Source organism: Phocoena sinus, chromosome 17, assembly GCF_008692025.1.
Source record: "Phocoena sinus isolate mPhoSin1 chromosome 17, mPhoSin1.pri, whole genome shotgun sequence".
Taxonomy (NCBI): domain Eukaryota; kingdom Metazoa; phylum Chordata; class Mammalia; order Artiodactyla; family Phocoenidae; genus Phocoena; species Phocoena sinus.
Window position 1 is genome coordinate 23447090 of NC_045779.1, and position 21453 is coordinate 23468542.

Genomic DNA, 21453 nt, shown 5'->3' on the forward strand with positions numbered 1-21453 from the left:
TGGTCAGTAGCATTATTTTTTATAATAAATAAAAGAGTATATAGAAAAGTGGGAAAGAATACTTGCATAAATTGAAATTTATGCATTTTCAGTAACCCATAAATTTTTAATGTAAAAGAACACAGTATTTGATGATATTTACAATTATAGATGTATAAATACTTCTTTTTTCTACTTTCCTAATAATAAAAAATGCAACTTGAAACATTTTGCTTAGTTAATTATCCAATTCAAAAAAATGAATCTGAAAAGAGAGAAATGTACACAGAAATGTAGATGGACCACATCACAATGTCAATAGTTAGAAAGACATACTTTGCAATTCAGACTAGAAAGGTCAATACGGGAACAGTTCACTTGTTTATTAGTCAGTGATGGTTTACCACTGACAATGTGGGTGAATTTAGCTTACATGAGGTAAATATTACTTGATAACATCTCTGGTAAAGTGATTTGGTAAAACAGAAATCAAAAGGTATGGCTTAAGTTAAACTATGGCTTATACTTAATAATGTTTCTTGATTATTTTACAAAAGCTTATTGCAACAAAAAGTTGTTCAAATGTAAAAAGTGATACCTAGAGGTATGTTTTATTTGATAAACATGTTATTTAAATATTTTAAAAGAAACAGAACGATCTGTCTTAAGTGAACAGACTGCTGAGGATTCTATCCTCTCAATGCATGGAGCAACAGGTTGGGCTCCACTCCAAACCCTACCGTGTACTAGTTCACTGACTGCAGAAGTTTCCTAACTTCTCTAGGCTTAGTCAGCTTGCCTACAAAATGTGGATAATGTTGCCTAGTTCAAAATGTTACTGTATCTTATCCTTTTTTTCTCTACAAAATTCAATGTAACTTATCTCAAATATTAAAAAGACAAAATAAGAGTAAGTTATGGTTATATATTTGAGGGCTGAATAGAGAATTTGGATTATGACCTTCATTTCACCCACTCCTCATCCCACCCCCATCTCTGAAAAAACAAAACAAAAAAATAAATATGCAGTTTCCAAGAATTGTGACATAACTTTATTCCAGAAAATGAAATCAGTGGATAACCACCCCTTAGGAAATGAGCATAGAACAAACTCATTTACCATGAGTTAAAACATAATAATTAGAACGGAAAGAGGCAAAACCTCACTACCTTAATGATGTATTATGTTTTTTTACTATAGAAAATTGAAAAATGTTATCAGAAATTCCCTGAAATAAACATATCTTGGTAATCATTTCTAATAGAAAAAGCATTCAGTCACTAATTTGGGGTTTATATTTTTATTTGAAGATAGGAAGGGACACATAACCTATACCTTCAAAATTCAGCCAGACTAAAAAGGTAAATAAACTTTTATTCTGAAAAATACAAAATTTCAAGAAGAAAAACTGTGCCTGCATACGGAAGTTGGAAAATGGTTATTCAAAATGTTTGTGATGGGGTCTTGATTCTTTGAGAGGCAGTGTTGGAGAAATAGGCTTTGGAGCAAGAAACACCTGGGTTAGAATCTCAGCTCTGCCACTGAAGAGTTATTGGATCTTAGGCAAGGCAGCAGGGCCCTCTGGCTAGGTTAACGGGAGGGGAATTACTCCTCCTCTGCAGCCTCCACAATGAAAAGATTAAACGCTGGTTTTCAGAGCTTTCTCTGCAGTTAGGGAGGAGCCATTTTATACAGGTCTGATCAAGGAAAGGCAGGCTGAAGTCTGGAAGAGATTTCTAAAAAAGCTTTTGTTTTCCTGATAAAAGGGACAGAGAAGCTGACTGTACCCTCCCCCACTCTCTTCCTCTCTTGAACACAGACATGTAGCCCAGGAGAATCAGCAGCCTTATTGTACCTGTGACGCAAGGAGAAGGCAGCCCTAATGCTGTCAGGCTGCTGAAGCAACCCCGGAAGCTCCAGCAGCCAGGATTCTTATGCAAGAAAAGTAAGTCTCTATATGTTTAATCCACAAGTCTTCAAGTTTTCTGCTAAGTTTAACTGACACAAGTCTAAATGATTTGAAAAGTCACTTAATTCTCTGGGGCTCACTTTTCTTCCTCTGTAAAGTAGATAGTAAGTAGATAGTAAGATATGTAAGTAAGGTATCGTTATCTGTTCGACACGTAGAAAAGGTAATGTCAGCTGTTCACGATGATGATGATGATGATCTTATTTCTCACACAAGCTATTTACAGTAATCATTTCATTCATCTATTTTGAAGGCAACAAAATTGAGGCTCCATGAATTTAAGCAACTTGCCCAAGATCACACAATTAATAAGTAGTACAGCCAGGATTCAAATTCAGAAATTCTTATTTCAGGGTCAATGAGCTTAAACCACTACGATGCTTAGAAAAGTGACTCAACATAATAAGAGCTAAAGCTAATAATCATTGGCTATAATGATTATGATAATGTTAGACAACTATGAAGACAAGAACAAGTACATCCTAATTTTCATTCTGGAAAGTAATAAATTCTCATTAGTTCAACATTAATTTTATTTTTCTTCTTAAAATTAGGATGATCTCACTTCTTTACTGAAACAGGAATACTCATTACTCTTCATTGAAGGAAATTTTGTTCCTTTATAAAACCAAAGGGCAACTAATAACAGTATACATCAACCAATAATTGCAATACCTACTGTTAGCTAAATGCTTCTGTAACTCCTGTCTATCAAAAAAGTAAGCAATGGGGCTTCCCTGGTGGCGCAGTGGTAGAGAGTCCACCTGCCGATGCAGGGGACACGGGTTCGTGCCCCGGTCCAGGAAGATCCCACGTGCCGTGGAGCGGTTAGGCCCGTGAGCCATGGCCACTGAGCCTGCGCGTCCAGAGCCTGTGCTCCGCAACGGAGAGGCCACAACAGTGAGAGGCCCACGTACCGCAAAAAAAAAAAAAAAAAGTAAGCAATGAATATTTATGGTGAACTTATAATCTGCAAGGCACTATGCCAGATATTTTAAAATTATTTTTGCCAAAGAAATAGCATATGTTTATTTTCTTAAAGTGACTTAAGACTGCTTTAGAGGGAGAATATCCTAACAGTGCTAAAAATTGGGAAGTGGCTGCTGCTGTTAGCAATCATCAACATCATCAGCATCATTACTAACATACACAGATTTTATATCACAAGCTCGCATATATTAAGCATTAGGTACCACATTTGGAACGTTTTCCTTCAAATGTCAGGATGTTTCGTTTCCTTCAGTGAAATAAATGAAACAACTTTAAAAAATTCATGCTGAAGGTGCAGTATTTGAAAAACAAACAAAATTCAAAATTAAAGTTTCTAAATAAATTACATTCAGCAAACAGGCTAAAATACTGATAACTGCAATTAGGAAAAGATATTTAGTTCCTGGAAAAGATTGAGATCTAAAGAGTTGATGTGTAGTTGTTAACTTTCAAAAATAGTTTGGCATATATCTTTCTAATAAATAAAAAATTAATGTAAAGGCTAAAACTAAATGGATGGTGAATAAAGTAGAAGTTTTGAGGTAAGGTTAACTCAAAAACGTTAAGTCTCAAATTATGTACGTTCACAGCAATATATTTTTTGGAAGCCAAATAACATATATTCCACACTGAAAGAGGTATAGCTCTCTCCATTATATATCATAACAATAATTGATAACCACATTTTCAAAAAAGTACTGTATATAAAAGAAAATGCTTTCAAGGAAAATACATCAAGGAAAGAATCATTTGCTTAATAAATTCAAAAATGACACAGGCAATAGCATAAAATCCATGTGAACGTTATAATATGCTCAATCAGTACTAATTAAGCTAATTAATAGCTAATCTGCATTTAAAAAATGAACACAAAGTATTCTATTTTAGGTGCAAAATTAAGGTTCTGAATTAAAACTTTAGAAGAAATCTAACTGTAGTACACTTATGGAAAAATCTTTTCTTAAAAATTAAAACAAGCTAAAAGCAGAGCATCATATTTTCAAGTACAGGACTATGTTGAAACTGAATTTACCAAATAAAAGAAGACGGGATACATATAAACGAAGACGTAAGTGTCATTTACAGGCTTATAAAGTATTTTTCAATTATTATAATGCTGGGGTTTTTTATTAGGGGAGCTCCAAAGCACTCCTTTTTAAACAATTCTCTTGGTTAAATTAGCCTAGGTTTAGACTCTTGGATAAAGGAACTTTCACTGTACACACTGACTGATGTAGGATTAGAACCAAGGCGTCTTGCCCTCCGGGCCCATGTTCTTCCTGATACTTGCCCCGCTCAACTTTCCTGCACACTCCAAGAACCACTGTATCTCCTTCCTACCATTTTATCCTCAAAAATTTTATAAAGCACTTTTAGAGGAGTGTAGAAAAACAATAGGGAAATAGAAGGAGAACCAAGAAAAAGAAGGTATATGACAATTTCAGAAACGGGTACAGCCAACAAAGAGTGCTGAATATTACAGACAGCTTGGGCAAAAACGACTGGGCAGGGGACCAGAAGGTCACTGATGAATTTAAGAGGGTGTTTTCAATTAGTACAATGGTGAGGGCAGAGTCAGGTGGGCTAAACTGAGGAAGAAATGGAAATTTAGAAAATAAGGGTAATTTGAGGGACAGGGAGGAACAGAATGATAGCTTGAAGGGTAAAATGTTTCAAACTTTATAGAATTTAGACAAGATGATACAGAAAAAATTTAAGGTAGAGAATAGGAAAGCCAGGGAGTATTAGGTTGAATCATTTGAAATTTCAGATATTCAACTATTTTTTTACTTTAAAAAACCCAGCAATTTCACACAGATTAAACTAATGTATGAACTTAATAAGGAAGAAGATAAGGTGATATGCTAAGGAGGTGGAAGACAGGAACAAGAGACCTGAGATTGAAAAAGGTAAAGTAATGCAGAATCTACTAGAAATGAATGAAAGAATTTTCAGAACTCTGGTTGATGTCATATAATATGATCCTATATTGAATACACCTGGCAAGACATGTTACCTCTCCGAAAGGATCCCATCTGCTATTTTTACATTTGCCTTTCACTTTTAGAAACAAAGCTATTCAGCTCCAACAGGATGCTTGAACCTGAACACCACAAGATTTCTTTTTGGGGAAAAAAAAAATCACACTCACTTAACGTGGCACAAACACAAATCTGCACTGATGCCGTTGCCTTTCTTTTTTGTTTTGTCGTGTGTTTTGCTGATAAAGTCAGAAGATATAGAAACTTAGAGCCCAATATGAAGTTGCTAATTTCAGGTCTACTGTTATTCTACAGCCTAATTTATCATAAATCCACTTTCATATGGCCAAACATCTACAGAATAACCACATGTCTAAAACTGAGCTCCGGGCTTCCCTGGTGGCATAGCAGTTAAGAATCTGCCTGAAAATGCAGGGAACACGGGTTCGAGCCCTGGTCTGGGAAGATCCCACATGCTGCGGAGCAACTAAGCCCGTGTGCCACAACTACTATGTCTGCACTCTAGAGCCTGTGAGCCACAACTACTGAAGCCCGCGTGCTTAGAGCCTGTGCTCTGCAACAAGAGAAGCAACCGCAATGAGAGGGCTGTGCACCGCAATGAAGAGTAGCCCCCGCTCTCTGCAACTAGAGAAAGCCCACTTGCAGCAACAAAGACCTAATGCAGCCAAAAATTAATTAATTAATTAATTTTAATAATTAATTAAAAAACCTGAGCTCCATGTCCTGCCCTATGAACAGCAACTCCACCCAACTTCCCTTTTGCTGTGACCTCCATTTTTCTAGTCACTGGGCTGGAAACCTCAAGCCCCAGTCACCAAAGCCTATCAGTCAATTCTTTAAACAGTCTCTCCAAGCTTTTCTTTCCCATCTCTTCTCACTCTAGGCCAGCCCCTAGTAAGCCACTGTCTGGATTACTGTGACAGTCTCAGAACTATCCTTGCCCATCCATTCCATCCCACACATCACTACCAGTGTCATCGTTCAAAAACACCAATCCCCAAATACAACGCCTTTGTATCTCCACCATCACAATTTTTCAGCTTGAAATTCAGAATTTTTTATCAGGATCCTTGTCTGTCTAGCAAAGTAAACATTTCATTATTCCTTAAAACTTCATCCAGGCCATGGGCTCTTGACCCATGGTGGTTTTAAAATATGTACACATATTATGTATATACCTCCCTCTAAAAGGTGGGGACTAACTCCTCTCCCATTGAGTATGGGCTAGGCTTAGTGACTTGCTTCTAAAGAACAGAATACGGCACAAGTGACAATGTGTGACTAGGTCATAAAAGACATCACAACGACCTCAAGCTCTCTTAGATTATTTACTCAGGGGAAAGCTAACTGCTATGTCATGAGGACACTCAAGCAGCCCATGGAGAGGTCATGTGATGAGGCCTGAGGCCTCCTGTCCACAGCCAGCACTAACTTACCAGGCAAGTGAGGAGCCACCTTGGAAGTAAATTCTGCAGCCCCAGTCAAGCCTTCAGATGACTTCAGCCTGGCCAATATCTTAACTGAAGCTCATAAGAAACCTTGAGCCAGGACTGTCCAGTGAAGACACCCATGGATTCCTGACCCACAGCAATTGTGTGAGATAATAAATGTTTATTGTTTTAATCCACTAAGTTTTGGAGTAATATGTTACACAGATGTAGATGACTAATACAATCCCCCCAAGCTCATTCTCAACTCTGTGCCATTGCTCATGCCGTCTCCCCCACCACTGTTCTTTCATTATCCATCTCCCAGTGCCCCTCCCCCTATCCTTCAGAATCTAGCCAAAGTTCCATCTCCTTGAGAAGCCCTCTTTTTTGTTCATGAAACCATTTCAACTCTCGCTTCTCCAGTTCTCCTTTGAACACTTCTGTGCTTAACCACACCATTCATTTAGGCATTTACTCATATATTCCTCTGTGTTGCTGGGCTCTATGCATCTTTCCTTCTAAAGATGCCATACAGTTCTTCTAAACTGCATTCAGCACACTGTAATTTAGATACTCAATAAATATTTGCTGAGAAAATTAGCAAGTCACACATACACACTCATTCTGGAAGTGTATTTGATGAGTATATAAAAAGTAGAGGTTGACAATACGGACTTAGAGCTAACATTCTCACCAGTCTGCTTATTTACTAGCCGCTGACTAGTTTTTAAGTTACTTAAAATCTCTGTAAGCCTCCGTTTCTTCAGTGCTTTTTAATGAGGATTCTAACAGTATCTACCTTAGATTAATAAAAAGATTTTTAAAAACCAGAGGCAAATCTCTTAGCAAAGTGCCTAGCACAGAGTGTTCAACAAATGTTAGCTATTATTGTTCTTATTACTAACCACAAAGTACATGTTGAAATTCTGGGTCCCTGAAAGTCTCTAGATGTTATCAAGTGGCAATCTAAATTAATACGAAATTCTACAAACTAAAATAGAACTCACAATTTCTATTAAGATAACTTTTAATTTTTCTAAAATCTACTTTTAAGTCAATAGAACTACAGCCTGAATCGATTGTAGGAGTGCAGCCTTGACTTTTTCTCCTCATTGTCCTATTAAGATATTAACTTCAAAGCTTTTGTGGGAAGACTTAATTGCTTGCATTCCTTAACAAGCAGCCACCATAGTAGTTTCCAGATTCACTTTTAACCTTTACAGTCCTGGGAAGGCATATACGGCAAACTTACTAGACATGTAAATTTACACAATCTCTGGGTTAATATAGCTGTATGTATGTGAATATGCCACATAAAGTAAATCAATTTTGTACATCAATCAAAGTAGAATCCAATAGAAAAAAATCAATCCAAAAGAGCACTGCTATGCCATATATCCAAGTGGAGAGGGTGGGTGGGAAACTTTAATGCTATTCATTAAAAAAATTTTTTTTTATTGAGGTATAATTGACATTTGACATTATATTAGTTTCAAGGGTACAACATAATGATTCAATATTTGTGTATATTATGAAATAATCACCAGAAGTTTAATTAACATCCATCACCATAAATAGCTACAAAAGAAATTTTTTTCTTGTGATGAGAACTTTTTAAGATCTACTCTCTTAGCAACCTTCAAATATGCAACACAGTATTACTGTAGTAACCATGCTGTACATTTTATCTCCAGGACTTATTTATTTTACAACTGAAAATATGTACTTTTTGACCCCCTTCACCATTCCACCCACCCCACAACCTCATTTTGACAACCACCAATCTGCTCTCTGCATCTATGATCCCCCCTTTTTTTGTCTAATGTTATCCAGTCTGAATTACATGTGTTTCATGAACTCATATCATTCTTGAGATAGTTCATAATTTTCTTAAGATTTATAGTATTTATAAGAATATTTATAATATTCTTAAGATTTCTTATTAAAAAATTAAATACAGCAGATGCTCCTTTATCCTAAAAAAATAATCAGAGATCTGTTAAGGAAAACCTAATGATTTTCAATCACCAACCTATTTAAAAAATGCATATTTTTAATTGTAAATCATGTCCTCTGGAATAAAAAGAACTACTTAATTCAAATTCTTATTTTCTTTTCCCCCCTACCAATACACCTCGAAAACTTTAGTTTTTGAAACATTTAGTATCTATCCAACTCTTTATGTGACCCTATACATCACACATCCTGAAATAGAAACAAAGACTGGGAAATTAGCTTGTGTATTCCACCTTAGTGTCAAACAAAAGTACAAATAATATTCATTGCATGTGCTAGTTACCTTAAGAACTGCCAATCATGCTTGTTTTGAAACGCTTCGATTTTCAGAGCTGTTAATCATGTGTGTTGAGAGAGATGTTGGGTGTAGAAATAATGCTTTAAGAGAGGCAATCTTCATGAAACATTAAGAAATCAATGGACTTTGTAAAACTGAGCTTTAGGATTTTATAGAAAGGTATACAATTCTTAAAAAAAATCAAAATTAAAATATAACATAATGAAATAAAAAGATTTAGAGAATAAGACTCTTTAACCAAAAAGATATGCATGGTTTAACCACAGGGATTTTATATTTCAGTGAAAAAGAGGAATGTTCCTTAACTGATACTAATCAGAAGTATTATAACTAGGAGTGGGAAAAGGAGAATCAAACTAATCTAAATCTGGGCATTTTATTTTTTATTTTTGAAGCAGGCAAAAGTATCAATATAATACATTTCCCTTTTCCACCTCCCCAATACAACTCAATTTACTATCTACTAGTCATTCATGTCTGAAATCAAACACCATCAGAAACTTTTCCCTCTGACTCACAAGCCACCATTACTTAGTTACCAGGACCTGTTTCTTCTATCTCCTAAATTATTAATAGAAGTCTCCTTTCCTGACCCCTAGACTTAATTCACATTCTTATCATTTCTTTCCAGAAGCTTCCTTACTGGCCTCCCTAACTCTGGTTTCATTCTTCTAATACGTACTCCACACCATACCACAGCCAGAATGGTCTCACTGAAACACAAGTGTGGTCCATGTTACCTGTTCCAATACTTTAATGTGTCTTTACCACTTTCAGAATAAAGGCCCAATGTTCTAGAATGGTATATAAATCCCTTGAAGATCTGGCTCCTGCCCATCTCCCTACTCTTCCCCCTCACTCCTCTTAAACTTAAGCCAACTAAGCCACTTGAGTTCCCGGAAGAGCCGGGCTCTCTCTCACTGAAAACTCTGTCAAGTACAGCTCCCTCCCATTTTCTGCACTTTGTATCTCCTACCCATCCTTTACAACTCAGTTCAACTGTTGAACTCAGCTCCTTTGGGAAACCGTCTCTGACACAAGCTGACTCCATCATCAATGCCCTCTTCTCCGTTCCTGTAGGACACAGGAAATAGAACTCATACGGTACTATGTATATCGGTTTACTTCTCTATCCCCTGACTGAATCACTAACTCCCTGAAAGCAGGGATTGTCTTTCATCTGTATATCTCTAGCATAAAATGCAGAGGTGACACACAAGAGCTGCTCATTAAGTGTTTGCTGACTCAGTGAAAAATCGTACCATGGCCCAGTTTACTTAAAAGTAAGATTAATAGGGGTTTCCCTGGTGGCGCAGTGGTTGGGAGTCCGCCTGCCGATGCAGGGGACACGGGTTCGTACCCCAGTTCGGGAGTATCCCACATGCCGCGGAGCGGCTGGGCCCGTGAGCCATGGCCGCTGAGCCTGCGCATCCGGAGCCCGTGCTCCGCAACGGGAGAGGCCACAACAGTGAGAGGACCGTGTACCGCAAAAAAAAAAAAAAAAAAAAAAAAAAAACAGATTAATAAAATCAGCAGCTTAGTTCTTGAGATGGGTAAAATGTACGACAGGTACATTCCAAGCCAACCAAACTAATCAATGCCGTAAAGCAATACTTTGCACATAACAATATTCTTAAAATTCACTTCATTCACTTACAAATTCACTGTTAAGAATTGGCACCATCTCAAGTAGTATTTGAGATCCAATAATCCTATCTTATTTTCGCTACCATTCCTACTGGTGGTGTTAAAGTCTCAATCACGACAACTGCTCTTATCCAAGACACTCAGCACCTTGATTGGTTCAGCAAACACTTTTCTGATATGTGACAACTCTTATCAAGGGCATCAGTGAACAGGCAGTCAACACAGGCAAGACCCCGACCTGGTTACACATCACTTATCAGGAAGTTAGTTATCTGGTGACACCAAGTTTCCACAGAACCCAATGAGAATTAAGCAGGGGAGTTTAGGAGCGGTCAAAATATATGTTGAAGTTCATGTACTAAAGTACATACACTTTACTTACATAAGAGGCTGTGAGGTCCTTACTCAAACTCTAGTTGTTCTTATTTTTAAGCACAATTTTGGTGACCAATTTCTCAGGCATCAGATATGAGAGGAAAATTAGGAAGTCTAAGAAAGCTAAAAATGCAGACACAGATAAAACAGTAGAAAAAGAAAGATGACACCCAGAGGTGAAACACAAAAACTACAGAACTGGAGGGTTATGTAGCTGAGAAACAATAATTCTATATATTTGAGTTGAGATACAATACAGGAATTAATGTTTATAATTATGACCTTGAGTCATCAAAACAAAGACAAAAAGCAGGTTAAACAACTTTAGGTCTAACAAGGTTCAAGAAAATAAATGACACATTTTATAAAATGAATCAATTAAAAATTAAGTGTTATATGCATAAAGAGTCAACTTTCTACTATTTGTAAAATAAACTTTTTTGAAATATATCATTCCCAAATAACAAGAGGCATTCTGACTCTAAGCTACTAATCATCGTCAGACGTTAACCAGTTCCTGTGACTACAGGTCTCACTACAATTATGATTCACAGCCATTATGAAACAAAGCCTGGGCCCTCTGGTCATTAGCTTATTGGTGGTAATACTATTCAAATATACTATACAGGGACACCATAACCCAGGATATTAGAACAGGCTACCTGTCAGTCTTTAACAGACCTCTATCAGAGCTTCACCACCATACTGTTTTCAGGGTTCCTGGTATAAACCTGGTTCATACGTGAGGCTACTTTAGGACGTTTCTATGACACTTTAGTAGCTGTATGTTGTAGGATTTAGAGAGTAGCACAGTACAGTGAAAGAACATTCCTGGGTGATGGATACACAGCCCTAGGATTGAATCCCTGCCTTGTGAACTATAATTGTATGGCTACACCACCTTATTTATGCTCAGAGACTCATTTTCTTCATTTGGAAAACGGGGAAAATATCTTCTACTTTCTATGCTTCTTGTGCAGAATAAATCTGACGATGTACATAAAGTGCCAACATAAGTTTTTAAAAAATTGGCTATTGGGATTATCAGACATAGAAAGGAAATGATCTTAATCCACACTAGGACAAATTTTGTGAAACTATGTGCTGTATTAATAACACACACACACACACACAAACGTCTAAAGGGAAAAGTGCTTTATATTTTTAAGTCACGGTAGAAGCCCTCTGACTCATAGGTTGGTTCATGGAAAAGTAGGTCAAAGTGAGGACTCATTAAGAAAGTATACACATATACTCTAAAGATATTAACTTAGCAACTAATGCAAATATTCTGACACAGAGCCAGGTTTTCTTGCTAAGTAGAGGCTCACTCGCTGGAGCTCTGCACTGATCTCCTTAAATAAACAATACCTAGACTGCAATGTCTGCAATTGCCAGAGTCAGTCACTTTAAAGTAATGCAGGGACAGAAAAGACATTTGGAAAGCAATTCCTTCCAGATTTTTATGATTCCCGCCCCCCGCCCCGCATCTTTATGGTTTACTTGCTCAAACTAATTCAATAGCAATTTCATTAAAAAAAACTCTCCTTTATGGAGCCTTTCTAAAACATTAAAATTAGCTTGTATAAGAACAAAAACCCTTCCTATGCTCATATTTTATTAATTTATGCAATAATCAAATAAATTACCTAGCGATAATATAAATGGGTTTTGGAATAAACACAACTAGCTTTTGCTAAACACATATCTCAACTGAAAGAAGCAAAAGTGCCCAGTTCTAGTAGAGGACTACTAATTCCTAATTGTCTAAGTGCTGGTATGAGTCAATGGGTTTTATACAAGAGAATCTTGATTAATTTAGCAAGTCAGTTAATTCAATGACAACTGCCAAAGAAATTAATACCAGCGTCACTATGGTTTGTCATATTTGACTTCTGATTCCAAGTCATAAATTGATAGTTAAAAACATATAACGGTTAAAACTTTTGAGGTTGGTACTGTAAGAGTTAGGTCCCATCCACACCTCCAAAATTTCTGAATGTAATTATAATATTTCTATTTTGCAACTCACTCAAAGTAGATCACAATACTACCTTTCATGCTTAAATACTATAGTTTATATTCTGTTACTATTAATATAACATCTTTCTAGACTTAATTTTTCTTTTAGAAGTGTTTTTCAAACTTTTTTTTGGTGATACAAATACTCACCACCACTCCCCCACAACACCTTAAACAAAACACTCCCAGAACTGTAACATATAAAACAATGAATGCAGAGCTGCTCTGAAATAGGGCCTAACTCCCCTCTCTACTCCCAGGGCAATCTCTGAAGCCCTTCTGCATAACCCTATAGCTTCTTGGGTCAAAGACTGAAAACTTGGTTCTTTTAAACAATAATCAAAAATATTAAAACAGGGCTTCCCTGGTGGCACAGTGGTTGAGAGTCCGCCTGCTGATGTAGGGGACACAGGTTCGTGCCCCGGTCCGGGAAGATCCCACATGCCGCGGAGCGGCTGGGCCCGTGAGCCATGGCCGCTGAGCCTGCGCGTCTGGAGCCTGTGCTCCACAACGGGAGAGTCCACAACAGTGAGAGGCCCACATACAGCAAAAAATAAAAAAATAAAAAAAAATAAAACAAAAAAGTTACAGAACTTATTAAAAGGCTGTAGCTTAGCTAATTAGAATATTCAGTTAACCAAAACAATTTAGGATTCTTATCAGTTGTTTATCACCTTTTTTAAAAGAAGCAATCTGGTGGCATTTTAGACTTTTAGCAATAGAAGTAGAGGTCAAAGGCCTTCTCTGACTACTGTTATCTTCTACTCGCCAGACATCCTGTCACCATATTACCACTTCTTACTTATTTAATTATCAATTTCTAAAATTGATTTGTGCACTAGTTTACTATCTGTTCCTCATTCCCCCAATAGACTAAGTTCCCCCAACTTCATGAGAGCAGAGAGCTAGTCTGTCTTCTTTATCAGCCCTTATTTACAACAGTGCCTGCCAAATTGAAGAGGTCCAGTAAGTGTTTGTTGAATAAATGAATGAATGAATGAACAAACGAACAAACAAATCAACTCCTACACCAGTATGGCTCCTCCCTTTTCATGATCCTCAATCATGAATATATTGATTTTGTGAGTGCTTTGGAAGTTTAAGTGGGAATTCCTGGTGAGAGTGACTGGATACTGGGCAGGCAGATGGAAGCAGTAAAGGTAACTATGGCAGATAACTACAGAACAAAGAGATACAGGCATTTAATTCTCCTAAGGAAAAAAAAAAAGACTCTAATACAGTGACTGCCCCCTAGACTAGAGAATTTATTTTGCAAAATTATTATGAGCCACCACTGTCCCCCCACAAACACTTCTGTTAAATAGACTGCTTCACTGGGAGGAGAGTACATGTGGAGATGGGGGTTTCAACCATATAGTAATTTCTGTTAATAGGATGTGTGCTTATGTGGTATGTACATAGTTTTCAATGAACAGTTAATTTAATTTTTCAATTCATTAAACTGAAATTTAATTAAATTAATTAAAATTAATTTAATTAATGTTGCAACAGATTCCAATATTTAACCATTTAGAGCTATACTACACATAAAATAAATTCAAATCATATTATAGAATTAGAGAAATATCTAGTCAAAAATACTGATATTTAAAATTCTGTGATCTAGTTAATAAGGCATAAGAATCAAATCAGAAATTCTAGACACCTAAAGCATTCTGAAATTTTATGCTCAAGAATATATCATAAAATGGGGGAAAAAACTTTAGATAAAAGAATATCCACAAAGAAATAAATATCCATGAAAGAAATATCACAAACAAAATTCCATCCACAAATATAAAGAAACATGTATATAACTGGCATTTGCAATTTATAATAAATTTGACTGAGCAGGTGAAATACCCATAATTCAGCAGAGTTATATGTAAAATACATCTTTTTATAAAGCTAATACCGGATGTTCTGGCTGCATGTTAGGTCAGCTTGTAAGAATAAGGATGGCCGCTGCAACTGGGTGGCACCCATGGTAGCATGATGTAAAGCTTATCAATTGTAGGGAAGAGAGGAGAGGATTTCTTTATATAAAACAAAGCAGTACTTCATTTTCAAATTACTGATATATTTTCTATTAATGAAAAATGACCTGCTACAGCTCCTGCTGACAGTATGAGAGAGTTTAGGTTGCCTCTCTTGAAGGACAATTTTAGGACCACATATCTTCACAACTTGCCTGGTGCAAAATCCCTCAACAGAAATTCTTGAGGGATGTCATCATTAGGTCACAAAAACCCTAAATCATCAGGATTTAAAGAATAATAATAGTAGCATCTGTTTACTATATACCAATCACTGTTCTAAATCTTTACATACATTATCTAATTTAATCCCTTCAATACCCCATTACACAATAGATATAGGTTGCAGTATTAAAATCTAGATGGACAGACACGTCTTACTTAGAACTTTCTTTAGGTTTTACTATTTTTGACTAAGTTTGTATGTTATTTGATATACCAGGGCAAGTCAAGACCTAGCCATTACCTCTCATGCCACGTAGCACAGAACCCATTTTCTCTTCCAGGTATCACCTGGTTTGCATCGTTCACCTTGCTAAGACACCGTTTAGCTTCTGACTACCTGCAGTAGGGGTGTGCTGGAGCCAGACTGCACCAGCTTGTGAAAGCTGACTGTGCACTCATATTTCCAACTACACATTCAATGACCTCACATAGGTAACTTAACATTGGCCATGGTGGAACTATTTCATACCACAGAAATCGGCAAATCAAGGCCTTTTATTTATTGGAGAGCTGGCTGTTAAGTATCTACTCACATATCACTGATCTGAGAACATGTGTATTCAGTTGAGTTTGTCAGGTCCTATTCAGATTCAGGTAGAAGGGGCTCCTGTCTCCTAACTGGGTGAGCCCAGTTATCAAGACGACCTTTAGGTATCCAGAGCTCTCGGGAAAGAGGCAACCCATTCTTGTAACTGCTCCCTTAGAACTAGAGTAGACTCTTTCCTTACTCATATCTATGGTCTGACTCATTCTTAAACATCACAAACTTCTTCATCACTGTAATTCATCTTATCTAAGATGCCATTGATTCTGAGTCACCATAATTTATGTACTATTAAGAATTTTTAAATTACCAATTAAATTGCATCAACTATAAGAAGCATCCTGGTGTCAGAAATATTAAAATCTAAAAAAAATGTGTACATTAAAAATTGGTGGAAAAAATTCATTTCTATCTTGATGACTATTGTTTTCCAATCTCAGAGTCTTAGTTCCACCTCTCTTTTCACTCTTTATATTCTACTCCCAGGTCTCCCACCTTAGTGGTTTTCATAAGGCATATTTATATTCACAATTATCTTTATCTACACAAACAATAAACAGAATGAATTCTGTTCAGGAAAAATTTAATCCAGAGAGCAGATGCAAAATAGTAAGAAAAGAAAATGATAAAGCATCAGAATTTTCTAAAGTAAGAGAAAGGAACATGAAGAAACAGAAAGCAGAGGTTTCTCTGAGAAGCAGATGGAGACTGTGGAAAAGAAGAGGCAAATACTCCAATAAAGATGTAAAAAAAAAGAGGCAAAAAAGTTAAACGTAAAATGGCCTGAGCAGCATGTATTATTCCCAAGCTGGTTTTAACTTTATGGCATGAAATGGTTTATTATCAGGATGGACATTCAAATCTTCCCCAAAACTGCTCTCACTGCTTTGAGAAGACATGGATCTGGCCTAACTTGACTAATATGACATGATATGAACTTGGCCTAACTTGACTAACTAGCATGATGAAGAGAAATAAACATATTTTCTGTCTTTTCAAAAAATCACCAATTAAAGTCCAGTAATACTTTTGAGGTATTTCAACTTTTATGCACACGCTTAAAGCACTTAGAAATGATTCTACTTACTCTCCATCCACTTCCGGTCTTTTACATACACAAGGAAACTTGCCACCAAAATCTATATAAAGATCATTCTCCACAATATGAAAGATTCGTCCAATGACTAGTTTATCCTTGGCAGGTCCCATCTGTGTAAGAGGAGAATGTCTCAGCATAGACGCGAAGGATTCCACATCTTTTGGAGAGCCCTAAATATGAAAAGAGATATTTATATGCATACAGTTCAATGCTAAGGTATAATATGGTAGGTATAGTAATGTCTTATAGGGGAAATTTTTAAAAGTCAATTTGCTGTATATTTACGTTTTGTAGCAATAATAAAAATACTGAAATGGAATTTTGCTTTAAAAAGCCTGGGACGCTCTTCAACTTCCTTTTCCTTCCTTTCCTTCTTGAAGAGGAGCCAGGGAAAAGCAGGCATCTGTGCTTGGTGGGGGATGGCGCAGATGTGGTGGCCCAGGGTGGAATCTGGAATGTGAGCGGGATAAGGAGCCCCCTTAGACAAAGCTTCAGGCCTGGGGCAAGGAGGGGGTAGAGAGGCGAGTGTGCGAGGAGGGCATGCAAGAAGGCAATTGGCTTCATTCCTAGTACTGACCATCTGCAAAAAGCAAAATGCCTTCGAATACTGGTTTAATGAAAGTGACTATGCTTTAATACAAATTTAAGTGAGCATTAAGATAAAAATGATTAAGGGTCCTTTAATTAGCAGTCTGAACACGAGCTCTTGTTATGTAATATTTTCAAATGACTTGACTTTATCATTTTAATGTTGTATTTTAACATTATAATTTTCTTCTTTTTCCTAAAGTAAAATTTTAAAGCAAAGACAGCTTTAATTGTTTTGTGCTACTCACTTTCTAGGAGTCATCTGACGTACTGAATTTACTTGAGGTAGGGCTGAACATATAATGCAAGCCGATTACTTTTTTTTTAACTTACCAAAATTTTTTCCAAACACATGCTTTTTCAGAAATCCACGAACACAGATTTGTGTCTTCTACTCATCGTTAATTTGTGTGTGGTGTGGTGTGTGCGCACTTCAGTTCAAACTAAGGGAAGCTGAGTTTCTGTTTGTGAGAGCTCATCACAGAAGAATATTAACAATCTGATCTGCCTATGTATATCCTGTATCTGGAATGAATTTTACATTTGTTATTTAAGGGAGAATTACTAAGAGTTTGATAATACACTTACTTTAAAAACTACAAAACCATACTTATGACAATGTTAATGCATGGGATACTCCGAGGATTAGAAAATAATCAAATGCCCAGCCAGGAGCTTACTAAGCAGAAGAATACATGCCAAACTAAAAACATAGCCACTACTCAGCTCTAGCTGCAGTTGCAGTTCAAGTCCAGTGTTGCCACATCTTTTGATCTTCCAAGAAAAGCCAGAAATCCATATATTAATGTAAAATTTCCAATTTTAAGTGTTTATACATTGAAAAAAAGTCTTTCACTTTATAAATCAGAGCACATTTTGACCTATGAACCAAAAGTTTATGACCTCTGCTTCAAGAAAAAGAAAGTCAAATCATCTGACAGATACCAAGTCCCTTAGATGCTGGAGGGAGGATATGGTGATAGATTTGTTTCAGTGGGTTGAAACCCAATGGAAAGGAATCCTTAGCACATAAGGGTTGATCTAAACGAAAGACAAGTCAGTAGACCTAGATGCCAAATAAAGCTGAAAAGGTAGCCAGGAATATTACACTTTGAGCCATAATACTAGTTTTATGATTCTACACAGTATAATATTTAATTCCTTAAACAAGCACCTTGAAAATAGTTCTTTTGCAGACAGCCAAGCGTGAAACACATCTTATAGGCTCAACACAGAAACAGCTATGAATTGTTCTCTTGATGCAAAGAGAGTAATACGAAGTACGCTGTCAGACACAAGTGCAGCTACTATAACCCTCTGCTGGGAACCACTATACCATCCAGAGCAGCTGGGAAGAGCACCGTTCCAGGCAAGACCAGACAGGTTATCAGCTTGGGGGTCTCATTCTGCTTACAACCTGGGAAGGTCCTTCTCATTTTTCCCTATAACCTGCTTTCCCATTACTCCGCTTCTGTGGTTGATATCTATTCTTCTTCTTCTTCATCTGTTTTTTTTTGGGGGGGACGGGGGGCAGGTAGACTTTCAATTAAAGCCATGGTGTCATTAAAACAGCAGATGAGAGGAAGATACAATAGTAGATCTAATACTTGAATACTTACTGAAGATAATTCAGCCATCACTAGGGCCTCCTCCTAAAACAACAATCTCCTTTACAACTGTGAAGGGCTGAGATTAGTATGATAGTAAATGGTATTTCCCTCTAGGTTTTAGAAAATAGAGTGTTCTTGACTATTTAATATGATCTCTTGAGATTTTTAGTAAATGTGTTGTGAAATATTTACATTATAAACTTTATAAAATTATGAATAATTATTTTAAAGGAGATTTTAAAATCAAGTAAAACAGAATGCTATTGCTTTTTGTTCCATTATTTTTGCCTTCACTTTGTTATATTTTACAATGGAAGTCAATGTGTTTTCAGTGAGTGAAATGATTTTACCACAAGTATAAGACACCTTGATCAATACCTGAATTTGCTTTTAAATTGTATGCTTGCTATACTTTTTGGAAACTATAACAAATAGTTAGACAAAGCCCTCCTTCAAAAAACATGGTCTAGAATCATCTCTGAATTCCTCATTTACTTGTCAAATGGCTTCTAAAACTAATAAATGTAGCACAATCCATGATGACAACCAACACTGTAGGCTCCTCTCATGCTGTTGCAGACTGCGAAGACTCCAGGCACACTGTCACCTTCTGGGTGTATCATAGATCTCAGTGTCTAATCCTGCTTATGGAAAATGTTGCTACAAAGTTCATTCCTAAAGTTGTCATAGGTAAAGCAGGTGCCTTAGGGTGGACTGCTTCCTTTAAGAATTGGTCATAAATCTCAGATTTCCAAAGTATTCCTGTTACTCTGCAGTACTGTTTTTTCACTTTGAAGCCTGAAAGTTGAATAGCACTGCCCAGATAGAACAGGGGAAGGTAAATGAATTACAGATATAGGGAATAGTTCCACTTTCATTCATTCGTTCATCAAATATGTGTTGAATACCGAGTGCCTGTCATGTACCCCAGACTCCGTTCTAGCCTTGATATGAAAATATATGAAACAGTTAAACGAACGTGAGAAGACATTAGGGTCCAAAAATTGCTGAAAACAATTGCTACCCTCATTCAGGTTGTAAAGAGTCCTATACCAAAGGCTAAGTGGGTTAGACATTATCCTATAAGCAGTGGGAAATCAAAAGAAGTTTCTCATTAATGGGGTGACAGTACTTGTTCTTTGTTTAAAAAAAAAACTTTGGCAGCAGTATGCAAAATGGACCAGAGAAAGGGGGAGGGGGAAATGGAAAGGGGGCAAACTGTTGAGAAGCTCCTCCACTAACTAGGGCAGAGATGATAAAGGGCCTACACTGAAGCAGTGGCCATAGGGAAGAAGGGATACAGAGCTATTTACCAAACAGTACAGCAAAGACTTGATACCCAATTGGCTGTAGAAAGCAAGGGAAAAGGGGAGCCACTGACGAGGTGGGAGAGCAGTGCAGCAGAAGTAAGAGAGTAAGTTAGTTTCACACTTATTAGGTTTCTGATACCCATAAAATTTTAGGGAACACTGTCTATCTGGTAGATAGTTAAAAATAATAGTGCACTTTTTTTTTTTTTTTTTTTTTTGCCACACCACACGATTTGTGGGATCTCAGTTCCCCAACCAGGTATTGAACCCAGGCCACGGCAGTGAAAGCACCAAATCCTAACCACTAGACCACCAGGGAACTCCCATGGTGCACATATTCATATACGTACTTACATAAATTTACAAATACGTTTACAGTAATATTATATAGATACAAATTCCTCAAAAGAAATATATCAAATGCTAACTGTAAAAATTTACATATAGAACTTTTTTCTTTATATTATTATTATTATTATTATTATTATTTTTTTTTTGCGGTACACGGGCCTCTCACTGTTGTGGCCTCTCCCGTTGCGGAGCACAGGCTCTGGACGCACAGGCTCAGCGGCCATGGCTCACAGGCCTAGCTGCTCCGTGGCATGTGGGACCTTCACGGACTGGGGCACGAACCCATGTCCCCTGCATCGGCAGGCGGACTCTCAACCACTGCGCCACCAGAGAAGCCCTCTTTATATTATTTATATTAGAAAATCTAGAACACAAAGAATATGTAGTACTTAAAATTTTTTAATATATAAAGCCTATGTACATATGTATGTATGTATAAAACTATCATGCAGGGACTTCCTTGGTGGCACAGGGGCTAAGAATCCACCTGCCAATGCAGGGGACACAAGTCCAAGCCCTGATCCGGGAAGATCCCACATGCCATGGAGCAACTAAGCCCGTGTGCCACAACTACTGAGCCTGCGCTCTAGAGCCCATGAGCCACAACTACTGAAGACCGCGCGCCTAGAGCCCGAGCTCCACAACAAGAGAAGCCACCACAATGAGAAGCCACCGCAATGAGAAGCCCGTGCACCACAACGAAGAGTAGCCCCCGCTGGCTACAACTAGAGAAAGCCCACACACACAGCAACGAAGACCCAACACAGCCGAAAATAAGTTAATTAATTAATTAATTAAAAAAAAGAAATAAACTTAAAAAAAACATAATGCATATGAAGACATTTAATACATAGCTTGGAATCAGAGGCTACTAGCACTAAAGGAAACACAAGGTATCAGCGAGTCCAGCCACCTCATTTCACAGACAATCACCATACCTGCTTCTCACGGCCACATGAT

The 21453-nt window shown here is 37.1% G+C and overlaps 1 protein-coding gene across 1 annotated transcript in view; it reads right to left on the reverse strand.

Moving 5' to 3' along the window:
• MRPS28 (mitochondrial ribosomal protein S28) overlaps positions 1-21453 on the reverse strand; it is a 100801-nt gene that overhangs the window by 67237 nt on the left and 12111 nt on the right. The window contains exon 2 of the mRNA XM_032610011.1: positions 16623-16804. Coding sequence (XP_032465902.1) covers positions 16623-16804 — 182 coding nt within the window. The remainder of the gene's footprint in view (positions 1-16622; positions 16805-21453) is intronic.